The 22,544-nt window shown below is 35.7% G+C and overlaps 1 protein-coding gene and 1 long non-coding RNA gene across 4 annotated transcripts in view; both read right to left on the reverse strand.

Moving 5' to 3' along the window:
- LOC128890065 (uncharacterized) overlaps positions 1-1,215 on the reverse strand; it is a 4,488-nt gene extending 3,273 nt beyond the window's left edge. Inside the window, exon 1 of the long non-coding RNA XR_008460541.1 lies at positions 85-1,215. This is a non-coding gene — a long non-coding RNA (uncharacterized LOC128890065). The remainder of the gene's footprint in view (positions 1-84) is intronic.
- A 4,247-nt stretch (positions 1,216-5,462) lies between these two features.
- Positions 5,463-22,544, reverse strand: part of LOC128890062 (uncharacterized) — a 48,912-nt gene continuing 31,830 nt past the window's right edge. For all 3 annotated transcript variants that reach the window (XM_054148249.1, XM_054148250.1, XM_054148251.1), the window contains exon 3: positions 5,463-6,986. In XM_054148249.1, the coding sequence (XP_054004224.1) occupies positions 6,355-6,986 (632 nt within the window). In that variant the 3' untranslated portion in view covers positions 5,463-6,354. The remainder of the gene's footprint in view (positions 6,987-22,544) is intronic.

Genomic DNA, 22,544 nt, shown 5'->3' on the forward strand with positions numbered 1-22,544 from the left:
TCTCTCTCTCTCTCTCTCTCTCTCTCTCTCTCTCTCTCTCTCTCTCTCTCTCTCTCTCATATCTATCGGTGATAGATGAGAAACTGGTGATGATAGGTCAGAAACTGATCTCTTCGATAGGACATCTCGAGATTGATCAAAGAATACACTTTTCCGTTCATATCGATCCAGCGCATGAACCTTTCGCATCGACATCGTTTATTGGCCGTCGTTTGTTAACCTCGGAGGTGAATTTAACGTCCAATGGATCGAAAGCTTGTGAGAATCTTCGCGAGTCCTTTAGCCTAAGACGATAAGAGTTAAAATAAATAACGATAATAAGAACGATAATGCTAACGAGGGTAGCGACGACGATTATAATATCGCTAACGAGGATACATAAACAAGACACAAAATTGCGCTAGAAAAAGACTAAAGAGAAATGATCGAGAGGAAAGGCTCGTTTCGCGAGCGAATTAAACGAGTACGCTGATCGGCTGATTGAACGCAAATGCGTGAAACCGTATCCGCCATTGAAAGTTAAGTTCAGTCTGCGTTTGTGTTCCAGAGGTGGGTGAAAAATTTTGTTTAAACGATACGGTGACGAATAAGAAGAACACACAGCGATTCACTCACCACGTTTATTCCATCGAACGATTGTACGGATTTTAAACTTTCACTCGTTCAACGTGAAATATAACTTCATTTTATCATTCGGATTGTAAATATTATTCAACAACGAAAGGATGAAAAGTTATTCATCTTTTATTCGTTATTCGAATTTTTTATCTAAACAAATATTTTACCCGTCTCTGGTTTACGTTCACCGAGGCTCCTTCGACGCAGGAGCCCGAAGACCCATCGAACCGTAAAGCTTTAGTTGATGGAACGCCAATGAACTATTTTCGCGAATATGAAACGATCTAAGTATAAAATGAGTGATTGTTTCGTCACTGAAAGCTCGATCGAAAGTGAATTTCAATCCTTTGACCGTTAAGTATTTTATACGAACGTTTGACTCGCAAATTTATTAAATTTGCGACAATCTAGCACTGCGTCGCTGTTTGGCAATTTTTTAAACGAATTAATGTTTCCCAAAACCATTGCAACGCGTCGATATTCTTCGCTGGGAGTCCAAGTATCCATTTGAGTGGTTGATGAGAGCGTAACCATTTTGAAAAAGTAAAAAATTGATTAAAATTTATGCATATAATCCTTTGCACTCGGAGCCATTTCTTTACATATGTTTTCTTAAACATATTTATGTCAAAAATCAAAATTTCATACTATTTTTGTATGTGATAATGTGTGAAACAGTCATATATGTGCATTGATAGTTTCTATCTTTTAAGGTGCAATCTTAGCCTTCCTTGTTTATCATCACAAATTGCACCATGTCATACAAAATATGTTCCCACATCTTACTTTCTTATACAAATGCTTTTTGTCGCTTTCCATGTTACACAAGCTCATATTTGTTATATATAGGGTGTTCGGTATCTGATGGTACAAGCGAAAAGTGGGCGATTTTACATGAAAAAATAAGTTGAAAATATAGAATAAAAGTTTGTCACGTGAGGCTTTGTTTTCGAAAAAATCGACTTTGAATTTTCGCCGGGTACGGGTGCACTTGATCATATCTCGTTATAACGAATCCCACTGTAGATCGTTAGCTCGAAGATTATTGTCGCAGTTCAAGTTTATTTTTATCGTAAAATGTTGCCATTCCTGGCGAATATATACTTCTGCTCTTCTAATTAAATTTCCATGATCGTTTTCTAACGTATTCGATTGTTTTAATGTATGAAAGACTACAATTCAGAATACACAATTGATTTAACCCTTTGCGCTCAAAGGATTCTTCTATAGAATCAAATCTAGTCCATTTTTATAATAAATTTCTGTGAAACCAAAAACTCTACTTTGAAAAGAAACATCTACGAACATTCGTGACTCAATGTATTATTATTTCGAATAATAATTAGTTCTATTCTGAAATAAGCAAAATTGATATTGTACGTTCAAAAAGTCACTTTCAAATTACACATGTCGTCCTAGAGGCGCCATTCGAGCGCAAAGGTGTAATATAACTTCATAAATAAAAGTCAAAGCGAAATTTCAAAGTCAATTTTCTCGAAAACGAAGCCTTACATGACAAATTTTTATTCTATATTTTAGACTTATTTTTTCACGTAGACTCACCCTTTTTTCGCTTGCATCACCAGTTACCGAACATCCTATATATCTTTATACACGTACCATATTTGTATTTGATTTTTCGTGATATTTGAATAGAAATCTTCAAGAAATCATATACTTTTACAAATTTTACGCTCCCATGAGTTTATCTTGTGTAATCACTAGACTGCGGATCTTTATGCAAAATATTAGATTGTCCCAAAAGTTTCTTCCGTGACTTGCATTCAGTTATTTTGTGCGCCACTGTTCATATAAATAGACAACCTAATTTTTTAGATGCTAATATTGTAACAATAATAGAGCAAAATGAATCGTACGCAATTCAATAATGTAACATTAGACACCAAATATTTTGTATGTATTACTTATTACTGAAATGGAAGAAACTGTTAGGACAACCTAATACATACAATCTTCGTGAGCGTGCCTACAAAAACTGAACCTAAATAGGAACTTATTTTATTCTGCAAATATTGTATCATGAACTTTACTTTCAATATTTTGTATATTCTTGCATATTGCTCGCATTTTGTAGTTTCTTGCACATTCAAATTTCCTATAAATGCATAAAGATCCGCAGTCCAGTAATAACGAATAAAGTTTTCCAAGTCCAACGAGTCCAAAGGATTAAGATATTATTTCTCGAAAACGGAAGAAAGATAATTCTTGGTATTTTTAAATCTGTCGTAGGTAACCTTATCCTACATCTAAAAGAATTAGCGAAAGAGAAACTGGAACCACGGTTCTCGTTGCATGGTTTGTTTTAATTCGAATCCCAATTCGCGAAACTTGACAAAAAGTATACAAGACACCATCGAAGGGTCGTTATTTACTTTCGATCTCGAGATTCGAAGTAATCGCGAGCACAGTCGCGCGACATTCTCACGCTAATAGCTTGGTCGAGTAAAGAACTCGGCCTGAAAAGTCGTTTGGAACGAAGCACAGCCACGTCCTCCAGAAATTTACGGAGAAGTTCGAGTCCACTCGACGAGCACAGTCTCACGGCTGGACGCATGAAAGCGCGTCGTTTGCTTTACAAACACACGGTGAATGCATTTTAATCTCAATGAAAAGGGATGCCTCTTTATCGCGACAGGAACTTTTGCTCGCGTGGACAATCGCGATGGTTCCAGTCGACGACGATTGAAGAGCGAATATGGGACACTCGAGTACCAAGACGTAAGAGATTCCTAATCTCTCTTCTTCGGAATGAGGATCCAGAAGGGAAGCTGGAACCTTTTCAAACTAAATTTCCATTTCTCTCTAAAAGATATTCTCTTTATCGTTAAAAGAATTTCCATTCCTTTTTATCGATACTCGAATCCGTTTTCAGAATCCAGAGGAAAAGATTACTCGGTGAATATCGAATGCTACCGTAATCTACGCTAAATGTCCCTGTGATTATGAAAGTGACCTCTATTACGAAACGAAGCCTAACTTCGACTCTAAATTTCGCTATCGAAATCCTTCGTGCAAGTGCAACAAATACTTCTTTTCGAGTGTCAGACAAGTACTCCAACAGGTAGTCGTGGGGATAATACCGTTCGCCGCTATTCACGCCTATATAAATAAATAATAAAGAACGATTTTGAAATCCCACCTGAGAGTATCGATATCGAATGTACAGAAGCTGCTATACTTTACGCGTCGTTTATTGTACGAATAAAGTTTTGCCTATCTCTGACCTCTGGAGGATCTTCAATTGCCACAGGCACCTTCGCTATTGCTCCTAAGCCCTGCGTATTAACCCTTTGCGGTCGAGTAGTAATTCTCGGCGTTTCGGGCGACAGGTCGAGCAGCGAGTGAGAGGCGATAATCAGTGTTTGCATTAGATTTTCGTTACATCCAACCGAAACATTTGCAATTTCGAAAAATTTTAATAAACCAGTTGAAAAAGGAGATTTTCGACAGCAGCGCGATCGAGCTTCAAGATCGACCTCGAATTCTGACGAAATTCTGCTAAATGGAAAGCTCTATGTGATTCTTACTGGAACAAAGAAGGATTGCAAACTTTGTTCTAGCCGAAAGAAACCAGGTGGAAGACACGAAACAACTTATTATTGTGATACACGTCCAGATAACTCAAGAATGCATCTTGGTCGATGTTTCGTGAATTATCATACCAAAGTGAAATACAGAATTTCATTTTGCAAAGTTATAATCTTAAAGTTATATTCTTAGAATATAGATGAACTATTAAAATAGAACATTTTTGTAAAATAATTTGTACATAGGGTGTCCCACCTAACTCTTAAATCTTAAATATCTCGCTTATAATCTTAAATATCTTTGTGATAGGAAGAAATGTTAGTGGAAAATATTGTTTGGTTTGGAGGGGGACATACTATGATAGACAAAAATATGATATCAAGGTTATATTTTCCGAGATTTCAAGGTCATTGGCCTTTTTTAAATGGCATGGGATATTTTCATTATCGTAATCTTGTAGCTGATAAAAAAAAGACAAATTCAAACATGTATAATACGTCGACCGCAAACGACCTTGTGAGGAGTTATTCTTATAAAAACAAATTCAAACATTTATAGTACGTCGACCACAAATGACATTGTGAGGAGTTATTCTTATAAATATATATTGACCTTTTTTAAATTGCATGGGATATTTTCATTATCGTAATCTTGTAGCTGATAAAAAAAAAAGACAAATTCAAACATGTATAGTACGTCGACCACAAATTGACCTTGTGAGGAGTTATTCTTATAAAATCAATGAGATTCGTAACTAAAATATCTATGATACTTTCAATAACACTGAGATATGTCTCAAGAGGAAGACGTTTAATTCGAAAGGTCAAACAAGAGTTCTTTTCAAGGTCATACTCTTTAAAACTTTAAGGTCGTTTTTTCTAATAGAACTACGTACTTTTATCATCGTGATAAATAAATTTTGCTTCGTTAATCATTCTGTAATCGTTATTTCACTGTTTGCATCAAATTGCTCAACTTTTATGAATTATTCGTATCCAAGGTCATGTGAAGGTCACAGCGTTAGAGCATGAATTTAGAGTTGCATTTGTCCCGATCTCGACAATTACATCGCGATGATAAGAATACGTAATCCTATTTGAAAGAACTTCAACGACCTTAAAATTTTGAAGAGTATGATCTTGAACAAAAATTGTATTCTTCTTAAGATATATTTTTGTATTATTAAAAATAACGTAGCTATAAATCTCATTGATTTTATAAGAATGACTCGTTTTAAGTAACTTATTTTTTTATCAGCTAATAGCAAGATAATGAAAATAATGAAATACCCCGTACCATTTAGCACTTTCGCTGCGGATTACGCACATGTGCATCCAACTGAGCCCTTGCCATGTGCGGATGACGCACATGCGCGTCCTTTGCTTTTTTAGTCGGTTTAGCCGTATTTAGACAGTCGGCACGATTTAAGCATTCATGTTGGTCTGTTCTTTCGTGTTTAGTGTTGTGGTTAGACTTTAGGAAAATTTTCTTTCTGTGTTTACCCTTATAAAATGGATAATAATCAACCAATTTTATATATAAAATAAGTTACCACAAATATATGTTTTTCAAAATAATCATATTAGAACATTTGTAAGAAATTTTGTCATTAAAAAAAATATCATAATTGCAACTCCCAGGGAACGGCTACTTATTTTCGTCCGCAGTGAAAGTGTTAAAGACAGTCCAATGACAATTTTATTTTGTCTATCGTGTCTATCACTCTCTCGAAACTAAACAATGTTTTCCACTAACATTTCTTCCTATCATAAAAAACACGCGAGATATTCAAGATTTAATAAGATCATTTTATTTTACCTGTAAGGCACTCGACACATTTGCGCAAATCGTCTCGACCTGCTACCTCGCCCGGCCGAAAAAGTCGCCGCAAAGGGTTGATTCAGCCCTGAGTAGCGTCGATACGCCTCATATCAGCCCCGCAACTATCGACAACGGCGTTAACGTAACACGTAGCCTGTTCTCGGCTCGAAAAGTTTAGTTCTTGGTAGCTGTTTACATCCTCGTCCATGTTCGCTCCTCGATTTCGATCTCGATCCCGACCGGAAAACGTCATCTCCCGTTTTCAAGTCGATCTAAATCCACCATCGCCGAGAGCATCCCTGGAGAAGCTGGCCAACCAGACTTCCTTAAAAAAATACCATCGCGCTCGATTAAACGACGATTCGTTTACGCCGTGTACCGAGCAAAGGCTCGTTCCCTCTGCGTCTCCAGATGGTCCTTCATGGCCAAGACCGTGGGATGATGAGGCGGTAGTCCTTCGTCCTCCACGAGGTATCTCAAAGCTTCCGCGGCGCAGGCGTCCCATCCGGCGCCCCACGACGGCGAGACTTGCTCCCGATGGGCATCCACGTCCTCCGGGTCCGAGTCCATTCTCAGACGGTGATCCAAGCACTCGTAAAGCTCGACGAAGTCGTGCTCCTTGGCGAAAGAACGGGACGCGTCCTGTCTCTGACATCTTTCCGTCTCGCGGTAACGGCTTTCCTTGACCTCCTGTCCCTGAAGGCAACCGTGTTCCGTGTAGCTACTTTCAGCCTCGGCCAGTTCCATCCTGTCTTTATCGAAAGGACTCCTCGCCAGAAGCCTGACCGAATTCTGTTTCTGATGAGACTGATGGGACTGCTTGAGCTCCTCCGCCAGCGAGGCAGCCAGCTGGTGCAGCAGTCTGGTGTTCTCCAACTCGTCCTCGTCGTCCTCCAGCTCGTTCTCGTCCAGCTCCACGCCCTCATCCTCGGAGGAGGACAACAGCTCCTCGTTCTCGTCCTCCATGCCCAACAACGTCAGTAACCTCTCCGCGGCATCTGCGCAGACGGACCAATGGTTTTTGTGTATGCTGATCAATGACGTTATCACAAGAAGAGAATTGGGTTACTTTTCGATTAATTGAGTTTAGAGTTTCGTGATTTCGGGGGCGACGAACGGGAAATATTTGCGGAATAGGAAAATAGCATGGCCATATGAAAATATAAACTGAGAATAAATTGCTACTATAGGTGAGAGGGGTCTGTAATTCGGGGTGTCGAAGGCACTCATCTGAAGTCGATTTATTCCGGCAAGACTCGGCAGTATTCGGCTCACATTTCACATGTACGCATATCGTAATGTGAATGTGCCAAAGAAAGACATGTGAAGATATAGACCGAGATTTTATACGAGGGGTAACTGATAATCAGTGATCCTCGATCTGTTTTTTCTAAAAATTGAAACTAATATTAACCATTCTGTAACACTATTTTAAATTAAATACCTAAAAGTAATTAAAAGGTAATTATTACTACTTTTCTTAACTATTTTAGATTTGGGATACCTTTTAGATGCTTTAATATATTCTTGTTATTATTATGCACATACAAGAATATATTAAATAACCAATATAGTGTTACAGAATGGTTAATATTAATTTCAATTTTTAGAAAACAAAACAAATTGAAAATCACTGATTGTAATATTGCAACTACGAAAAGGCGAACATACACGAGCGATTACGAAAATAGTCGAAGTCAACATATTAACAACAACAACAAAAATCGATTTTTTGACATTTCTGGAGTGGCCTTGTCCCTTAAACTTTATAATCCTATTATAATTTTTAATTCATTTTTAAGATAAAGAACATTATTGTGGTTTAAATATAAAAGTTAGGTATATCGTGTCGCTGAATTATTTTTAGATCTATTGATAACCAATATTATTTTTGTAGTGCATTATTTTCACGTATGTATATCCAACCAATTAGCGTGCGTCGATAAAGTAAAAGCAACGCTTTTCTTCCGACTTGATTTACAAATTTTTAGTTTACAAATTGAAAACGTAGTTTTATCAAAATAAAAGCTTTCTATTACTAAAAAAAATCTTTAAAATCGGTTCAGTAGTTCCAGAAGTTACCCCTACATACAAACAGACAACCTTTAACTCTCTATAATATTAGTATAGATTCGCTGTATTTCTATACCTGGAAAGCACACAACGCCATTTCAATTTTCGGCGAGTACCGTCGCATAGTGGATAAATTCAACGATACTTTTGAGGCGAGCAAGCTGCATTGGTCAGTAGTTTAATCAGCCACATTATTATATCATTCTCACGGCTTCGCGAGGTTCCGGAAGCAAGATACGCTTTCAAAGATGTGAATTCGAGTCTTTATAGTGCCGTATGCCTCTAAATAAAATTAGATGTAGCGTTCTGTTAACCCTTTAACTATATCTACATACTTAGAAGAAATCAATTACCCAATAATAATGATTTTATACCATTACGATTCTATTGTTTGATACTAAAGGGCGCCAGTTTTATTTTCGAAAATTGAAAAACGCGTGTGTCATTTGTCAAAAATGTTATAATACTTTTATAAAGAAAATTCTTTTTTCTATTTGAAAAAGGAGCTCGGAGTTGAAGGTTTAAACATGCCTATTCCCTTCTTCAATTGCAATGGTGGCAAGTACCGATATTTAACTTATATCGAAACAAATAAATAGTCGCCAATGTCCTAGCAGTTGGCAAAAAAGAAAGAAAGAAAAGAGTATTGTAGTCGATCGAATGGATGCGATAAAAGCCTGAGAACTCGATTCCGACGTCGCGACATGCCACTGGGAGCCGATAAAGCAAGGCCACAAGTCTCGGACGAATCAAAGAGAATCGCCACGAGAACCGGAATTCTGGTTCGACTCGGTGCGGTGGCCCGGTTTCGCGCTCTCCTGTGGGAATCGTGCACCATGAGCCTCCCATGGGAACTACCTGTCGCTACCCACCCCATCTTCCGTCCTGCGAATCATCGAATTTCGCACGAGCCTCTCTCTTTCTCTCTTTCTTATAGTCTTCGTGTGGTAGCGAGAATACACGACCTGCTCGTACACGCGCCCCTTCCGAGAACCCTTGGCGCAAGGGTCGTCGGGCAGGGCCAGTTCGGGCTTACCTGTTCCTGGGAACTATGCGGATACCGTCTACGCAGGGGGTGTTCAATTAAAGGATACTCCATGCGACGATATTTGGGGGATCGCTGTTCGGACGAGTGAAGGAGATTTCGGCGGAGAGGAGGACGAGGAGGGGACCGTTTCGAATTTTGAAATAGAGAGATACATAGTTTACGGGGAGCTTGTTTAGATACCGTCGAAACTTGGAAAAATTGGGGAGGTTGGGGAGGTTGGGCGAAGATTCGTGATTCTGGGAAGATATTAAGCTAACGTGGATCTGTGAGAACTTGGAAGGGTCGTGGCGCTGAATCAATTTCTGGGAACAACGTCGGTATATCGTCGACGAAGATATTGGGTTGTCCGGATAGTTCGTGCCTATTTTTAAGAAAAATTCAAAGCCATATTTGAATGTTGATGTATATTTATGAATTATATATGTACATTTCATTCCGCAACTTTTTCACCTTTTAAAGAACGTATACACGTTATTTGTTTTCAGCCATTCCGACATAATCAGACCTGTACCGCCTACTAAAAATCGGCATGGACTTTCCAGACAGCCCAATACTTCGTAAGGTGGTAGTTAAGGTATCGACAAATTATCGAAACTTGAAGAATTTGAGGAAATTGGGGTGTTCAGTGATTCTGGGAAGATATTCGATAAACTTGAATCTGCGGGACAGCGGGAATATGGGGAGAGTGTCGGATACGGCTAGTTGAATTTGCCTACTTTTGGAAACGATACGGACACTGTACTGGACGCAGAGATTATAAATGAGGATACTTCGTAGCCTGATATGTAGCCTTAGTAACAATGTGGATAAATATCGTCGAATAGGGCGGTAATCGATTAAAGAATCCACGCACAGTGGTCCTGATGGCGAAAATTAGGAAGAGTTTTCGGATCCTCACGAAACTCGGTATTTTTTAGTCATTCGGGCTGCAAATTACGAATCTGATATCAGAATTGCATGTATATTAAAAAGCTATTAGATTTTCATGAAACTTGGTATTCATGACTTATTTGAGCCGCAAACTTCGAATCTGATATTAGAAATCCAAAATTCAAAATGGCGGATCCAATATGGCCAACATGTATATTAAAAAGTTATTAGATTGTTATGAAACTTGGTATTAATGAAACTGGCATAATGTATTTATTATATGTATTGATTACTTTCTAAGATATAGCACTTCAATGTTGACGTTTTGCTGCATATCTGTGATAATAAAATCAACAACTGTAATATTATTTAATAATATATTCCTTATGGCTCATTTTCTGTATTAAATATATGTTATTTAGAATAATTTTCCACTATAGGGATAAAGAATAAGTTTAATTTTACTTATGTCCTTTTTATTTTAAGATTATGTGATATTTATTCATTTTGTGAATTAAAAATAGGAAAATAAAATGGTTATTCACAAGACTTCATTTGACAACATGCTTCATAAGTTAGGTAAGCATGTCTATTTTCATATACTATTGAAATATCGTGCTCATATTTGCCTCACTCTTAATATTCCTACTTTACAGTTACAGGTGTAGATTCTATTGTATTGTTACTGTAACTGTAAAGTAGGAATATTAAAAGCAGCAAATACCACGACAATTTGGGAATTTACTCGTCGAATATAGCGTGGCGTGGCATATTAAAAAGTGGAAGTACTGGAATTTCTCGAGAGAGATTTGGTAACAACGTTGATACTGTACACGTAGAAGGGAGGTCGAGTCGTGATCGATAAACAAGATATTCGCTTAAACGATACCTTACGGATTGAAGTTTGGAGAACCGACACGTCGAAGATCGAAGGGAAGAAAGAACCGAGGAAATTGAAAGGAGAGCTGATTTCAGGAGGAAATTAAGCAATTCTGGAGCTGTGAGAACATGGAAGGGTCGTCGGATTGGGTTTCTTTAGGCTTACCTGCTCCTGGGAACAACGTAGATATCATCGGCCAAGGGGAGAGGCCAATTAAACGATGCTTTACGAGATATTCGAATAATCCAGACAGTCGATGGGTAATTGATAGAAAACAGGATTCCGAGATAAGATATTTCAAGATGGATTTAAGCAATTTATCAGAATAATTATTATTTATATATACTATTATCAGAATTAAAAAAACTTGTTTTCTGTTTCAAAGTATTGACTACTGCGTCGTTCATTTCCGAACCGAAAGCTTTCCCAAAAAGGGCATCAGGATATTTTTTGTTTAATAAAACAATTTACGTGAAAGATAAGAATGCTCACTCTCGTTGAGACGTACCTTCGCGAGATTGTCTCGAACGGTAAAGAGTCAAGAGTATCTTATTATCGAAAAACAAAATCTTAAAATCTCTTTTGAAAAACAGGAAAACCGACACGCAACACTCGCAATTTTGGAAGCTTTTAACACGTTATATCGATATGAAAAACTACGAAGGTAAATGTTATTTTCCGATGCTCGATAACATATGAAATAGTAAAAATTGCAAGGTACGCCAAGATACTTACTCGTCTTTAAGGGTTCCTTACCGCGCTAAGGAACTGTTCTTCGGTATTCGGTCTTCGGTCAAGCAATCGAAATTGAGTGGAAAGGAGGCCAGGGGAATGTAGAGAAGAAGTTCCGGCAAGCTTCGAGCTATTACTTTTTGAGGGTCGAAGGACGGGAGACGAGGAGCTTGAACAAGGAAAACGGCTCTCGTTATGAATTATGGAACGACACGATACTGTCGGGAGAGTAGTCGGTAAACAGAATTTGCGTGCGCTTAAGGAAATAGTACTTGGCCGCGCGATCGAGGATACAGGTTTTGATAAATGACAGGACGAAGGAACTATCCCCGGCGAAGTTTAATCTTCCATTCGAATGGGATTACATTCTGTTACAACGTGTGTAACCGATTCTGATAAACAACATCGATGAAACAAACACGTAATATATTATTTACAATGAATGGTTAAGTTTGAATCGAAATTCGAAACTGTAGAAATTCTCGAAACTTAACCCTTTGCACTCTGTTGAAAAGTCAAAGCCCCTACACCCATTCCCCAGAAGATATGTAATAAGCATAAAAAGATAGTAAAAGAAAATACAAATTATAAATCTTATAGGATCCATAAACTAGAGTTAAGAAGTAGAATCAGCTATATGTAAAAACTATAGATAAGCTAACATAGACTAAGATGACTTTGTAAAAACTGAATGTATATGGATAGTGCAATATACCGAGAAGCTATGCACTTAAATAAACTAACTAAACTAAACTTTGCACTCTGCGCCATATTGTTGCAAAATGTGCGGACAGGAATCGCATTACAATAGTTTAACTTTGGAAACGTGTCTTTTTTGGTATTATTAGACTCGATTATAAATTCTTATAGCTTTCAAAAGGGTTTACAGAATTCTATTTTTCAATATATTCAATATATACTATAATGTATTATGTACAATATATTGTAATATATCAGCTGCTATAGTTGAAAGTGGAGTAAGTTCATGTTTTCGTGTATCGGGATATTTAAGGGTTTGCATTTGAATTAATTTAAAAATATTGGCAAACGCTAATCAATTCGATGTGATGTTTTTAACACTACACACCTTTCAAATTTTATTATGAAATAGTAATTATTAAAATTATTTAAAAAATAAACGCTTTTTTATCTCCAAATGGACTTATACCAACTTTCAAAAGTAACATATAAAAAATAAGCGCAGCAGTGTACACAGAAGTCGTAATAATCAATAATAATTGCAATAAGAAAGTTGTTTTAATTATAATTAGTAGGAATGGACTTATTCCACTTTAAAAGAAATATTTTTGAGATAACATTTTATAGCCAAAATTCTCTTGTTTACTTTATAAAAAAATTGTACTCCATCGAATATATGATTATAAGTATAAAGACAAGGTATCTATATCTTACTAAAATTACCGTTAATTCATGTTTTTTTTTTAAGTGAACTTATTCCATTTTCAAATATAACAACTCATTATATTGAATATGTTCAATTGGTATATTTTGAATAAAGTACACATGTTTGTGATTACACATAATTGTAAGTGTCCACTAAGCTACGTTGACATTGATAGGCATATTTTATTATTAAAAAGAGAACCTTGAAGCCTCGTTTAGGAAACCCGTTATGATATCTTTACTCAAACGTTTTTTTACTTTCATGAATGTTTTATGAATAAAAAAAATATTAGCATTAAGTAAGTCTGTAATTGATATACTAAAGAACTACTTAAAAATTAATGTTACAAAATAAAACAAAAAAAGAACTGATCAATTTTCTTATTCTTTGTTCCGTTTCACTTATTCCCAATTATTTACGTTTTAAGATGACCTCGTTTAACGCTGTTTCGTTTAGCGCTGGAACTTTTTTTTTTATTATAGCTTACCTAATCTCTTAGGAGGTTTATAAAGTTATACATTATTATTTTACAAAGATTTGTAAATACGATTTTACAAAAAAAAAAGAGTGTACAGAAGTTTAAGCAGTTAAACTAAGTATTGCATAGGGAATGATTAAATTTGTAGGTTGCATTCACCGAAAAATTTGCACACTTGTAATAGAACTTTACCGTTACAGTCTGCAAGAAGAGGTTTATTATCCAGTGGTGGATACTGTTTACACTTTTTTAATTTTTCGATACATGTTATTCTTTGGGATTCATATAACGGACATTGCCAAAGAACATGATTTAGGTCTTGTATGATATGGTTACAATCGGAATTAGCTTGATTCGTAATTTCTATAAGCGACAGTGATGCTGCACTGGAACTTATTGGAACGTATCCCCCGCGTTAAGCGGTGTCTTACTGTACATAATATCACTATAAAAGTAAAAGGAAAGAACGAGTCTCGATTAAAATCTGGATCGGCACTAGTCGAGAGGGAAACCAAAGTTTATCGGCCGGTTCGTCTCACGAACCAGACGATTTTTTTTCTCATAGAGGCGCATTTTTTGAGAAGCAGGACACGCATTGCCGACTCCTTTTTTCTTTTCCCCATCGACGCGAAAGAAGACCGTAGACCAGTCAAAAACGATTTCATTGTTTTCTCCCCGGGAACAACCCCCCAGAACGTGGATGCCGGACGTTCCCACAGGGATACCCAGATTTAAATGTCTCCTTTCAGCTTTCTATGGCCTCCGAGACGCGCCGAGCGGGGCTGGATTGAGTTAGGTTAGTCAACGATTTAAAGGGCTTGAAGCTTGAAGGGCGTCCAACGTATCCGTGAGTGCTTCGTCCCACGGCTAAGATCTTCTAACCATTTCCGAGCTCACAGGAACTTTATATGATATGTCTCGTGTTTCTCGAATCAAAGTATTAACACATTCGCGACAGCTGACGTGAATTCCCGTCGCTTCAAATTCTATTCGCGGTTACGTAAAAATTATGAAAATCTTTTTATTTTATACGCTACATATTTACACGATTTATATTCCAAAAGATATTTTGAAATTTTTATGTTCGCGTTAACGATACAAATTTGCGATGTCCAGCTTCAGAATTTTATTATTTTAAACTACAGTTTTATGAAAAACGATATAAAAATTCTATAATTTTAACACGGATCTTTAAATGGAACATATATAATCTACTGAAAATTTGATGTAATTTAAAAACCGATATTATAAATCATTAAACAAAAAAATAACAATAAGAATTGAATACATCGTTACTGAGACATAATTCATTAAAATCATATTCGAAAAGATATTTTGTAATTTTTATGTTCGCCCTAACGATACAACGAATTTGCGATGTCCAGATTCAGAATTTTATTATTTTCGACGGTACTCGGTATTACAATAGAAACGTAAAATATCTGCGGGTCGCGAATGTGTTAATGTAAACATTGTAAATAAATCGTAATTAAGCCTTTTAGTGCCGGACGACGATATTGTTAGCGTTACGAGAAAGCTCTATGTAAAAATAAATTTATAAAACGATACGAAATTTATTTCATTGCAAAAGAATTTAAAAAAATTGTTTCAAGATTTAACTTCTTGTTATTCTCTATGCACCGGTGACTCCCACAGCAGTTCACGTGTTAAAAATGATTGAAAATGTAATACTTATACTTCATACTACGTGACTTACATAAAATTGTGATCAAATGATGATTATTGTTATATGCAAATATGGTTTGTAGGAGAGAAACTTGTTTCTATGTTTTTCATCATGTTTTATATTTATGTTATTCGTATGATTTTCAATACAGGGTGTCTAAAAAATGTTGGAGGACTTTGAAAGGGGTGGTCCAAAGGGTGATTTGAAACAACTTTTTCCTTGGGGAAAATGTTGTCCGAGTCTTCGTTAAGGAGATATTAACCCTTTGCACTCGAGAGGTGACTCTCAGTCACCACTAGGTTTCACGCAGAAAATCTACAATACATAATGTTTCTTTAGGTTTCATTTCTTTGGAGCTCGAAGTGTCAATAAAATGATTGTTGGTGAGGTAATGGTGACCTTATTCTCAAATCTGGATAGCTTAGAATTCATAGCAATTGAATGCTGAGAAACATCTCGAGTTGCTGGAAGATACCAGAAAAAAAGGCCTCGAGTGCAAAGGGTTAACAGAAAACCTCAACCAATCAGAGCGTAGCCACCTAGCGCGTAGCCTACGCTGATTGATCGAGGTTTTTTTGTTAATATCTTTTTTTCTATTATCTCCTTTAGCCATTTTCGCTAAAGAAAAAGTTGTTTCAAATCAACCCCCCGAACCAACCTTTTCAAGGACCTCCAACATTTTTGGGACACCATGTATACCTTGAAATACAATTGGCTTTACATTATTCTCTCTTTCTTCCGTAATACGCTGTATTTTGAATTTTTTAAATATCATTCTTAGTTTGGCTTTTATGAGCTTTTTTCCGAATCTTAGTAAATTCGTCAAATTCGTCCGGTTATCTTCGCATAGGTACCCGTTTCTCCTTCGGCGCTAAAAGGGTTAACCCTTTGCACTTGAGAGGTGACTCTCAATCACCACTAGGTTTTCTTCAGGTTTAATTTCTTTGGAACTCGAAGTGCCAATAAAATGATTGTCGTTGAGGCAAAGGTGACCTGATTCTCAAATCTCAAATTAGAGATCTCATTTTCGAAGTCAATATAATCTCAGCATTCGTGACAATAGAATGCTAAGAAAGCATTTCGAGTTGCTGGTAGATACCAGAAAAAAGAGCCTCGAGTGTAAAGAGTTAAATCACCGCCCGTTCTCTACCCTCGAGTAACGGCTCCATTCTTCCCTGTTCTACTCAACGTTGCAAGTTTTATCACTAGATTGTAATTTCTGCGATTTTTAAAATTGATACTTCAGAAAAGGGACAAGTAGGTAAATAGTTCCGAACTGTATACGACTCGTAAGTGTAAGCGGAAAGTTATTCTCCCCGGTGCCGGTGCGCTTGGCTGGTGAGATGCCAGTGTCGCAGCGCTTTGTGATTAATGGTAACGACCTACAAAACTTTTAATGAATCTTATAAATGGACTTTGGAACGCTCGCGACCGAGAGAGTCGTTATCTGTTGTCTCGATGCAGGATCGCCTTAATTTTCGCCCGCAAGCTTTTAACGAGTTCGAAGAAATCCAATCGACTACGATGGGGATTTATTTGTTTGCCTGTTTAGGGGTAATTGATGGACCAGAATGTGCTCGTTACTTGACGCATTAATATTGGCATTTCTGGATTGATCGAAGAGCTCGACGAGTCGATCGATCGGGTTATGGAGTTTCAACGATATCATTAAAGACGGGTACATACGAAAAGATATGGACCATCGGCATATAATTTAAGGTAATTGTTACATGGATTTATTTAATGGAGGATTTTCACGAAACTTTACTTGATTATTATTTGATTAAATATAAATCATGTGAGCCTATTTCGATTTAAATAGACCACTACGGTTTTATGAAAAACGATATAAAAATTCTATAATTTTAATACGGATCTTCAAATGGAACATATATGATCTGCTGAAAATTTGACGTAATATAAAAACCGATATTATAAATCATTAAACAAAAAAATAACAATAAGAATTGAATACATCGTTACTGAGATATAATTCATTAAAATTTGAAACCGAACGTAGAGAAGTTGCTTAGTAATAGTCAGCATCGTTGCCACAGTCATTTCTCGTGTATTACGAGAAAAATCTAATTGGGTCAATTTTTAGCAGAGCTATAGCTATTTGAAAAAAATGACGTTTTATTTTAAAAAAATGCATAACTTGTTTTTAGTTCAGTACAAAAATCTGTAAAAATTCACAAAAAGGTATTTAGTAGGGTACTATAATATAAAAATATTTTAGCCAAATAAAAAATGGTCAGGTCCAAAAGTAATCGAAATGGCTTGAAATGCCCCATATATGTATACGTATTGATTTATTTTGACGTGTGTGAATGCAGAAAATAGTGACTATACTTTTACAAAAATTTCCATTTATATTTTTATACGTGACTACCTCTCGAAACAACTAGCTCAACAAAAAAAATGGGTCAAAAGAGAACAGATTAAGGATACTTTTTTTGGTATCATTCTGGAAAATTTTAAATATTTTTCTTATCTCACAGTGTACAATAGTTACGATTTAACTAAAATCCGATGTACTAGAGTCCAATGGAGGCAAACGATGGATCGGAAATCCCTAGAAGATCAAGAATTACGACGGTTACATGTCCCGTGGAATTCTAATCGACTCGGGATAACTTTCGATGTCGGCGATCCGGAAATTGGACGATCCAGTTGGAAGTTTCGAATAGTTTCAGCTTCTGTCGAAACTTTCGGAGAGTTTGAAATCAGTCGAATGACGTTAGTTCAGCAATATAATAGAAACAGAGGAGCAGAAACAGATAATTTAATTCTAGGAAGAAGAAGCATTAAGTTTTTTAACTCTGCACTCGTATGTCTCTTCTGAGGGGACACCGTAAGTCCAAGCAAACTTCATTAGTTATTACTAGACTGCGGATCTTTATGCAAAATAAAATCTTTGTAAACGTACCTATAAAAATTGAACCTAAATAGGAATTTATTTGATTCTGCAAATATTATAACATGAACTTTACTTTCAATCCTTTTTACATTCTTGCATATTGTTTACATTTTGTAGGTTCTTACACATTCAAATTTCCTGTAAATGCATAAAGATCCGCAGTCTAGTGATTATACAGGATAAATTCATGAGATCGTAAAATTTCTAAAAGTGTATGACTCCTTGAAGATTTCTATTCAAATATCACTAAAAATCAAACAAAAATATGGTACATGTATTAAGACATACAGAATTCTCGGTAACTGGTGATACAAGTGAAAAGGAAGTGATTCTACATGAAGAAATAAGTCGAATAAAAATTTGTCATGTGAGGCTTTGTTTTCAATTAAATCGACTTTGAAATTTCGCTTTGATTTTTATTTATGAAGGCATATTAAATCAATTGTGTATTTGGAAGAAATCACAAGTTGCGAGCAATTGAAAGAAATGATTATTGTAGCCTTTTATACAAAGAAAGTTTGAGAAAGTGGTATCGAATCTATCACGGAAAAACTTGAACCAGTGTAAAATGTTTCTTCATTAATTAACGTGGAAGATTATTTTCAAAGTCACATCGACGGATGAAAATTCCAGATTTCAAGGAGAGTTTAACTTAATTTTCATTAGCGCAAGCGAGATGAAAAGTCAAACAGCACTCTTCTCGCTAGGTCCCGACTGTTCCGACTTTTATCGAAGCACAGAGAGAATTCGGAATGAAACTTTTACGCGACACCCGACGGGAATTGTTAAAAGAGATTACGTTGCCTTTTGACAAGTTACAGATAACGTTTCTGTAAGTTTCTCTTTGAAATTCTTGAATTGCTGCATCATTCGCTGGAAACGTATGGATTCGAAAAAAAAAAGTTAGTTTAGAATTTTATTTCCAACGAATTCTCCCCAAATATATTTGCTTCTAATTTCACATGCGATATATGCGTTTGTGGCTGTTGTTTATGTATTTAAAATTTAACGATTAAAGAGGGGAAATAGGTTTAGGCTCAAAGAAGCCGAAAAAAAGAATTGCAAGCTCAAAACGAAGAATATGAAGAAAAAAAAGGATTGCTATATGGTGCTGCTATCGTTGATTAACCAGTAAGTAGTTTAAATCAATTCATTACTCCCTTGAACTTTCTGATTTCCGTATTTTCTTTTCCAAACGTGTTTTTCTCAACGTTTTTTGAGTTTATGTAAATTCTAGCTCGAAAACTTTGTAAGCATTTATTCTAAAAATTGATAGTTTCTTTATATAATTCGGCTCTATACGAATCTAAATTTTCCGTGATATTATTGTTTAAAGTATTTTTTTTATTACAAAAGAAGTTATGAAAAAGTGCCAAGAAATTACGCTCTTCTGTTTAAATACCTCTAAAAATGCAATTTGCAATTTCTAGAGCGGAGATTAGGTTCATATAGAAGAAAAGCATGCCCCTAAAGTAAAGAAATACTATTGGTTTCAGATGGAAACTATGACCTCCAGAATATCTTTCATATTTCCTGGGAAAAAACTTAAAAAAAATGACAATATTTATTTGAATATATGTACAAAGTGTTCTCAAATTTTCGATAAATTATATATATTCCTTTCTTGAGAAAAAAGTTCATACATATCGCTAAAAAGATCTAACCCTAAACCTATTTCCCTCCGTTAACTAATACAATGTATATATACCCTCGCTCATAAATATGTGGACACGTACTGTTTTCAATGAATAATTAATATACATCGTGAATTATTACTATACAACTTTTGTTGCTAAATTCTATATTGGATGTGTATTTAACAACATATAATGGTATTAGATGTTTTGACTGTCATATTTAATTTTATAGTGGAACTATGGGATCGTTTAGATAGAAAAGTTCAGAAAGAATGTTCAATATATATGAAACACATTTATGGTGAAATATTACAAAATAAATGAGATAATATTACTTCGGATACAATGAAGAAATTAATAGTATCCAAGCTTGGTAAAAAACAATGTTAACATTATCTAGTTATCGCTAAAGCTTTTTATCATTACTAATGTGATATTAAAAAAAACTAGTAATGAAATATATTCGTTAATACAACATAAACATATAGAAAGATGAATTATATAATTCATATTAATAGACTCGCAACTGTTATCAGATATTTAGTGTCCACATACTTCTGAGCGGGGGTGGACATGTACGTGTGTGTAATGTATGTATGTATAACACTGATAAGTTACGCTGTATTAAAGGTGCCAGAAACGAAATTAGAAAAGGTTCTTGGTGATTTATTCGGAAGAATTCACAGGTTAGAAATTTCCTGGCGTCGGTCTAATTTTATCGGCGTTAAAATCCGCCATCAAAGGGAACGAGACGGTAGACTCTCGCTGATGAAACGTTCATTTGAAATGCAAGAAAAATTAGGTCGTTCCCATTTAGAAATCCGAGAGGGACGATCATTGAAATTCCCAGGCGCATGGAAGTAGCGAGAAGAGGAGGGGAGAAAATGTTGTTCGCAGAAAAGGCACGACCCTTCCGAGCTGTCAACTAAAATTTTCCTGGGATTTGTGCGCATCCCATGGAAGCTTGAAAGCAGGTACGCTGTACTCCAGTGTTTCCCAATCTTATTTTGTGCTATGACCCACCTAAGCTTTTCTAGAATGCTTATGCCCCCCACCACTCCCTAATCCATACTAATATTATAAATGCGAAAGTAACTCTGTCTGTCTGTTACCTTTCATGGATAACCGCTGGACAGATTTCGATAAAATTAGACAAAGAGTTATATTTGCATTCTGACGAAGGACATAAGCTATATTTTATTTTGATAAAAGTAGGGTTTTACTTCGAAATCTCAATATTTGTAAGTAAAGAATCAGAAATATCAATTGATACGTCTGTGTTACGGAAAACAATAGACAGTCACTGACTGGTTCACGAAGGTTCACGAGGTTGAACTGTCAGACGACCGCGAACGACATAAAAGAAGTAGTATAATGTAGTATAATTAATAGTGTAATTTTGAATATTTAGGAATGGAAATGTTCACTAAAGAAACTTAAATGACAGGTTTTAGGAAGAAATCACTAGGAAATTATTGAGCAAACATAGTAAGTTAATTCTCAAAACTGGAGAACTGAAATTCAAGTACAAAATAATTTCAATGAAAGATTTTTCTAAATTATTTTATATTTTTTAAAAGAACGAAATTAAACTGCAGAAACTGAGATTCAGGCTCTAACAAGGGGAGGACACGGTCATGTAACCTCAGGTCTGGTCCAAACTATTTTTGGTGATTCTAGGTCCTAAAAAAGTTTCGCCCTGTCCGAGGGTTTTTGTGAATGGGCTTCAGGGGACCCAACAAAAATTCAAAAAGCCAAAAAACAAATATTTTAATTTTGGCCATATTTTTATTGATTCTCACTGAAATCGATGTGAGAAATTCAGCAAAAATAGTTAACAACTTGTAGGAAAATTATTTCTCAAATTATCGCCAAAAAAACACTTTTGGTACTAACAATATTTATAAGCAAACTACCCCAGGAAAATTTGTTAAAGCAAAAATAACATCATATTCCCATTCAGCACCCAACAAAAAAATATAGATACTAAATTTCGCGATGATTAGATAATATTTTTATTCCCTATAATGACCCTGGGAGAAATTGTTCAAAATCACGATTGGCTTGTCAACTTTAAACGTTCATAACTTCCTCAATTCTTAACTGATTTACTCGATAAATATGTCGTTGGAAAGCTCTTTTACAGGCCAATAAAAATTATTTAATGTTAAAAAACGCTCAGACGACATTATCACTTTCAAAATTGGAATCAAAGATCACAAACCTCAAAAGCAGTTACTAATTTTTTTGAGGCCCTTACAATTTTTAGCGAGTCACCGATTTTTTTATGATTACCTATTATGAAGGTAGACATTCGATAAAAGTTTCGTCGAATTTCCATTTAAGATTCTACGTGTTCTTCTAAATGTGAGTTAGTGTTGCGGACTTTTATATTATACTATTTCCATTTCCATTTTCATTTCTTAATTAAAGTTATATTGAACAATCATAATACTGTGGCGTGTGTTATTTAGCAGATCCACATCAATCTAACAAATGTGTTAAACTCTGGATGAGTCCATTTTAAAATTGCCCCCCTGTGGGATGCGAGCCCCACGTTGGGAAACACTGTTGCACGGTGCGTATAGCTGAGAGCCGAGAAGGGACCGTGGAAATGTTTCTGTTTCGCCACAGAAACCAGCGAAATGTCCCCAAATGTCTCCTAGCAGACTCGATTACCCCTGTTTCTTTCGACGAAGGGTCACGAAACCCTAGGCTTCGAATAAATCTAAAATTTGCTGATATGTTTGTCTCTTTCGAACGTTTTCCAAAGAAGGAAACGAGACAAATGTATATATTTATTTATTGCTTTTAAACCGAATATGG

The sequence above is a fragment of the Hylaeus anthracinus genome, unplaced genomic scaffold, assembly GCF_026225885.1.
Source record: "Hylaeus anthracinus isolate JK02 unplaced genomic scaffold, UHH_iyHylAnth1.0_haploid 12000, whole genome shotgun sequence".
Classification (NCBI taxonomy): Eukaryota; Metazoa; Arthropoda; class Insecta; order Hymenoptera; family Colletidae; genus Hylaeus; species Hylaeus anthracinus.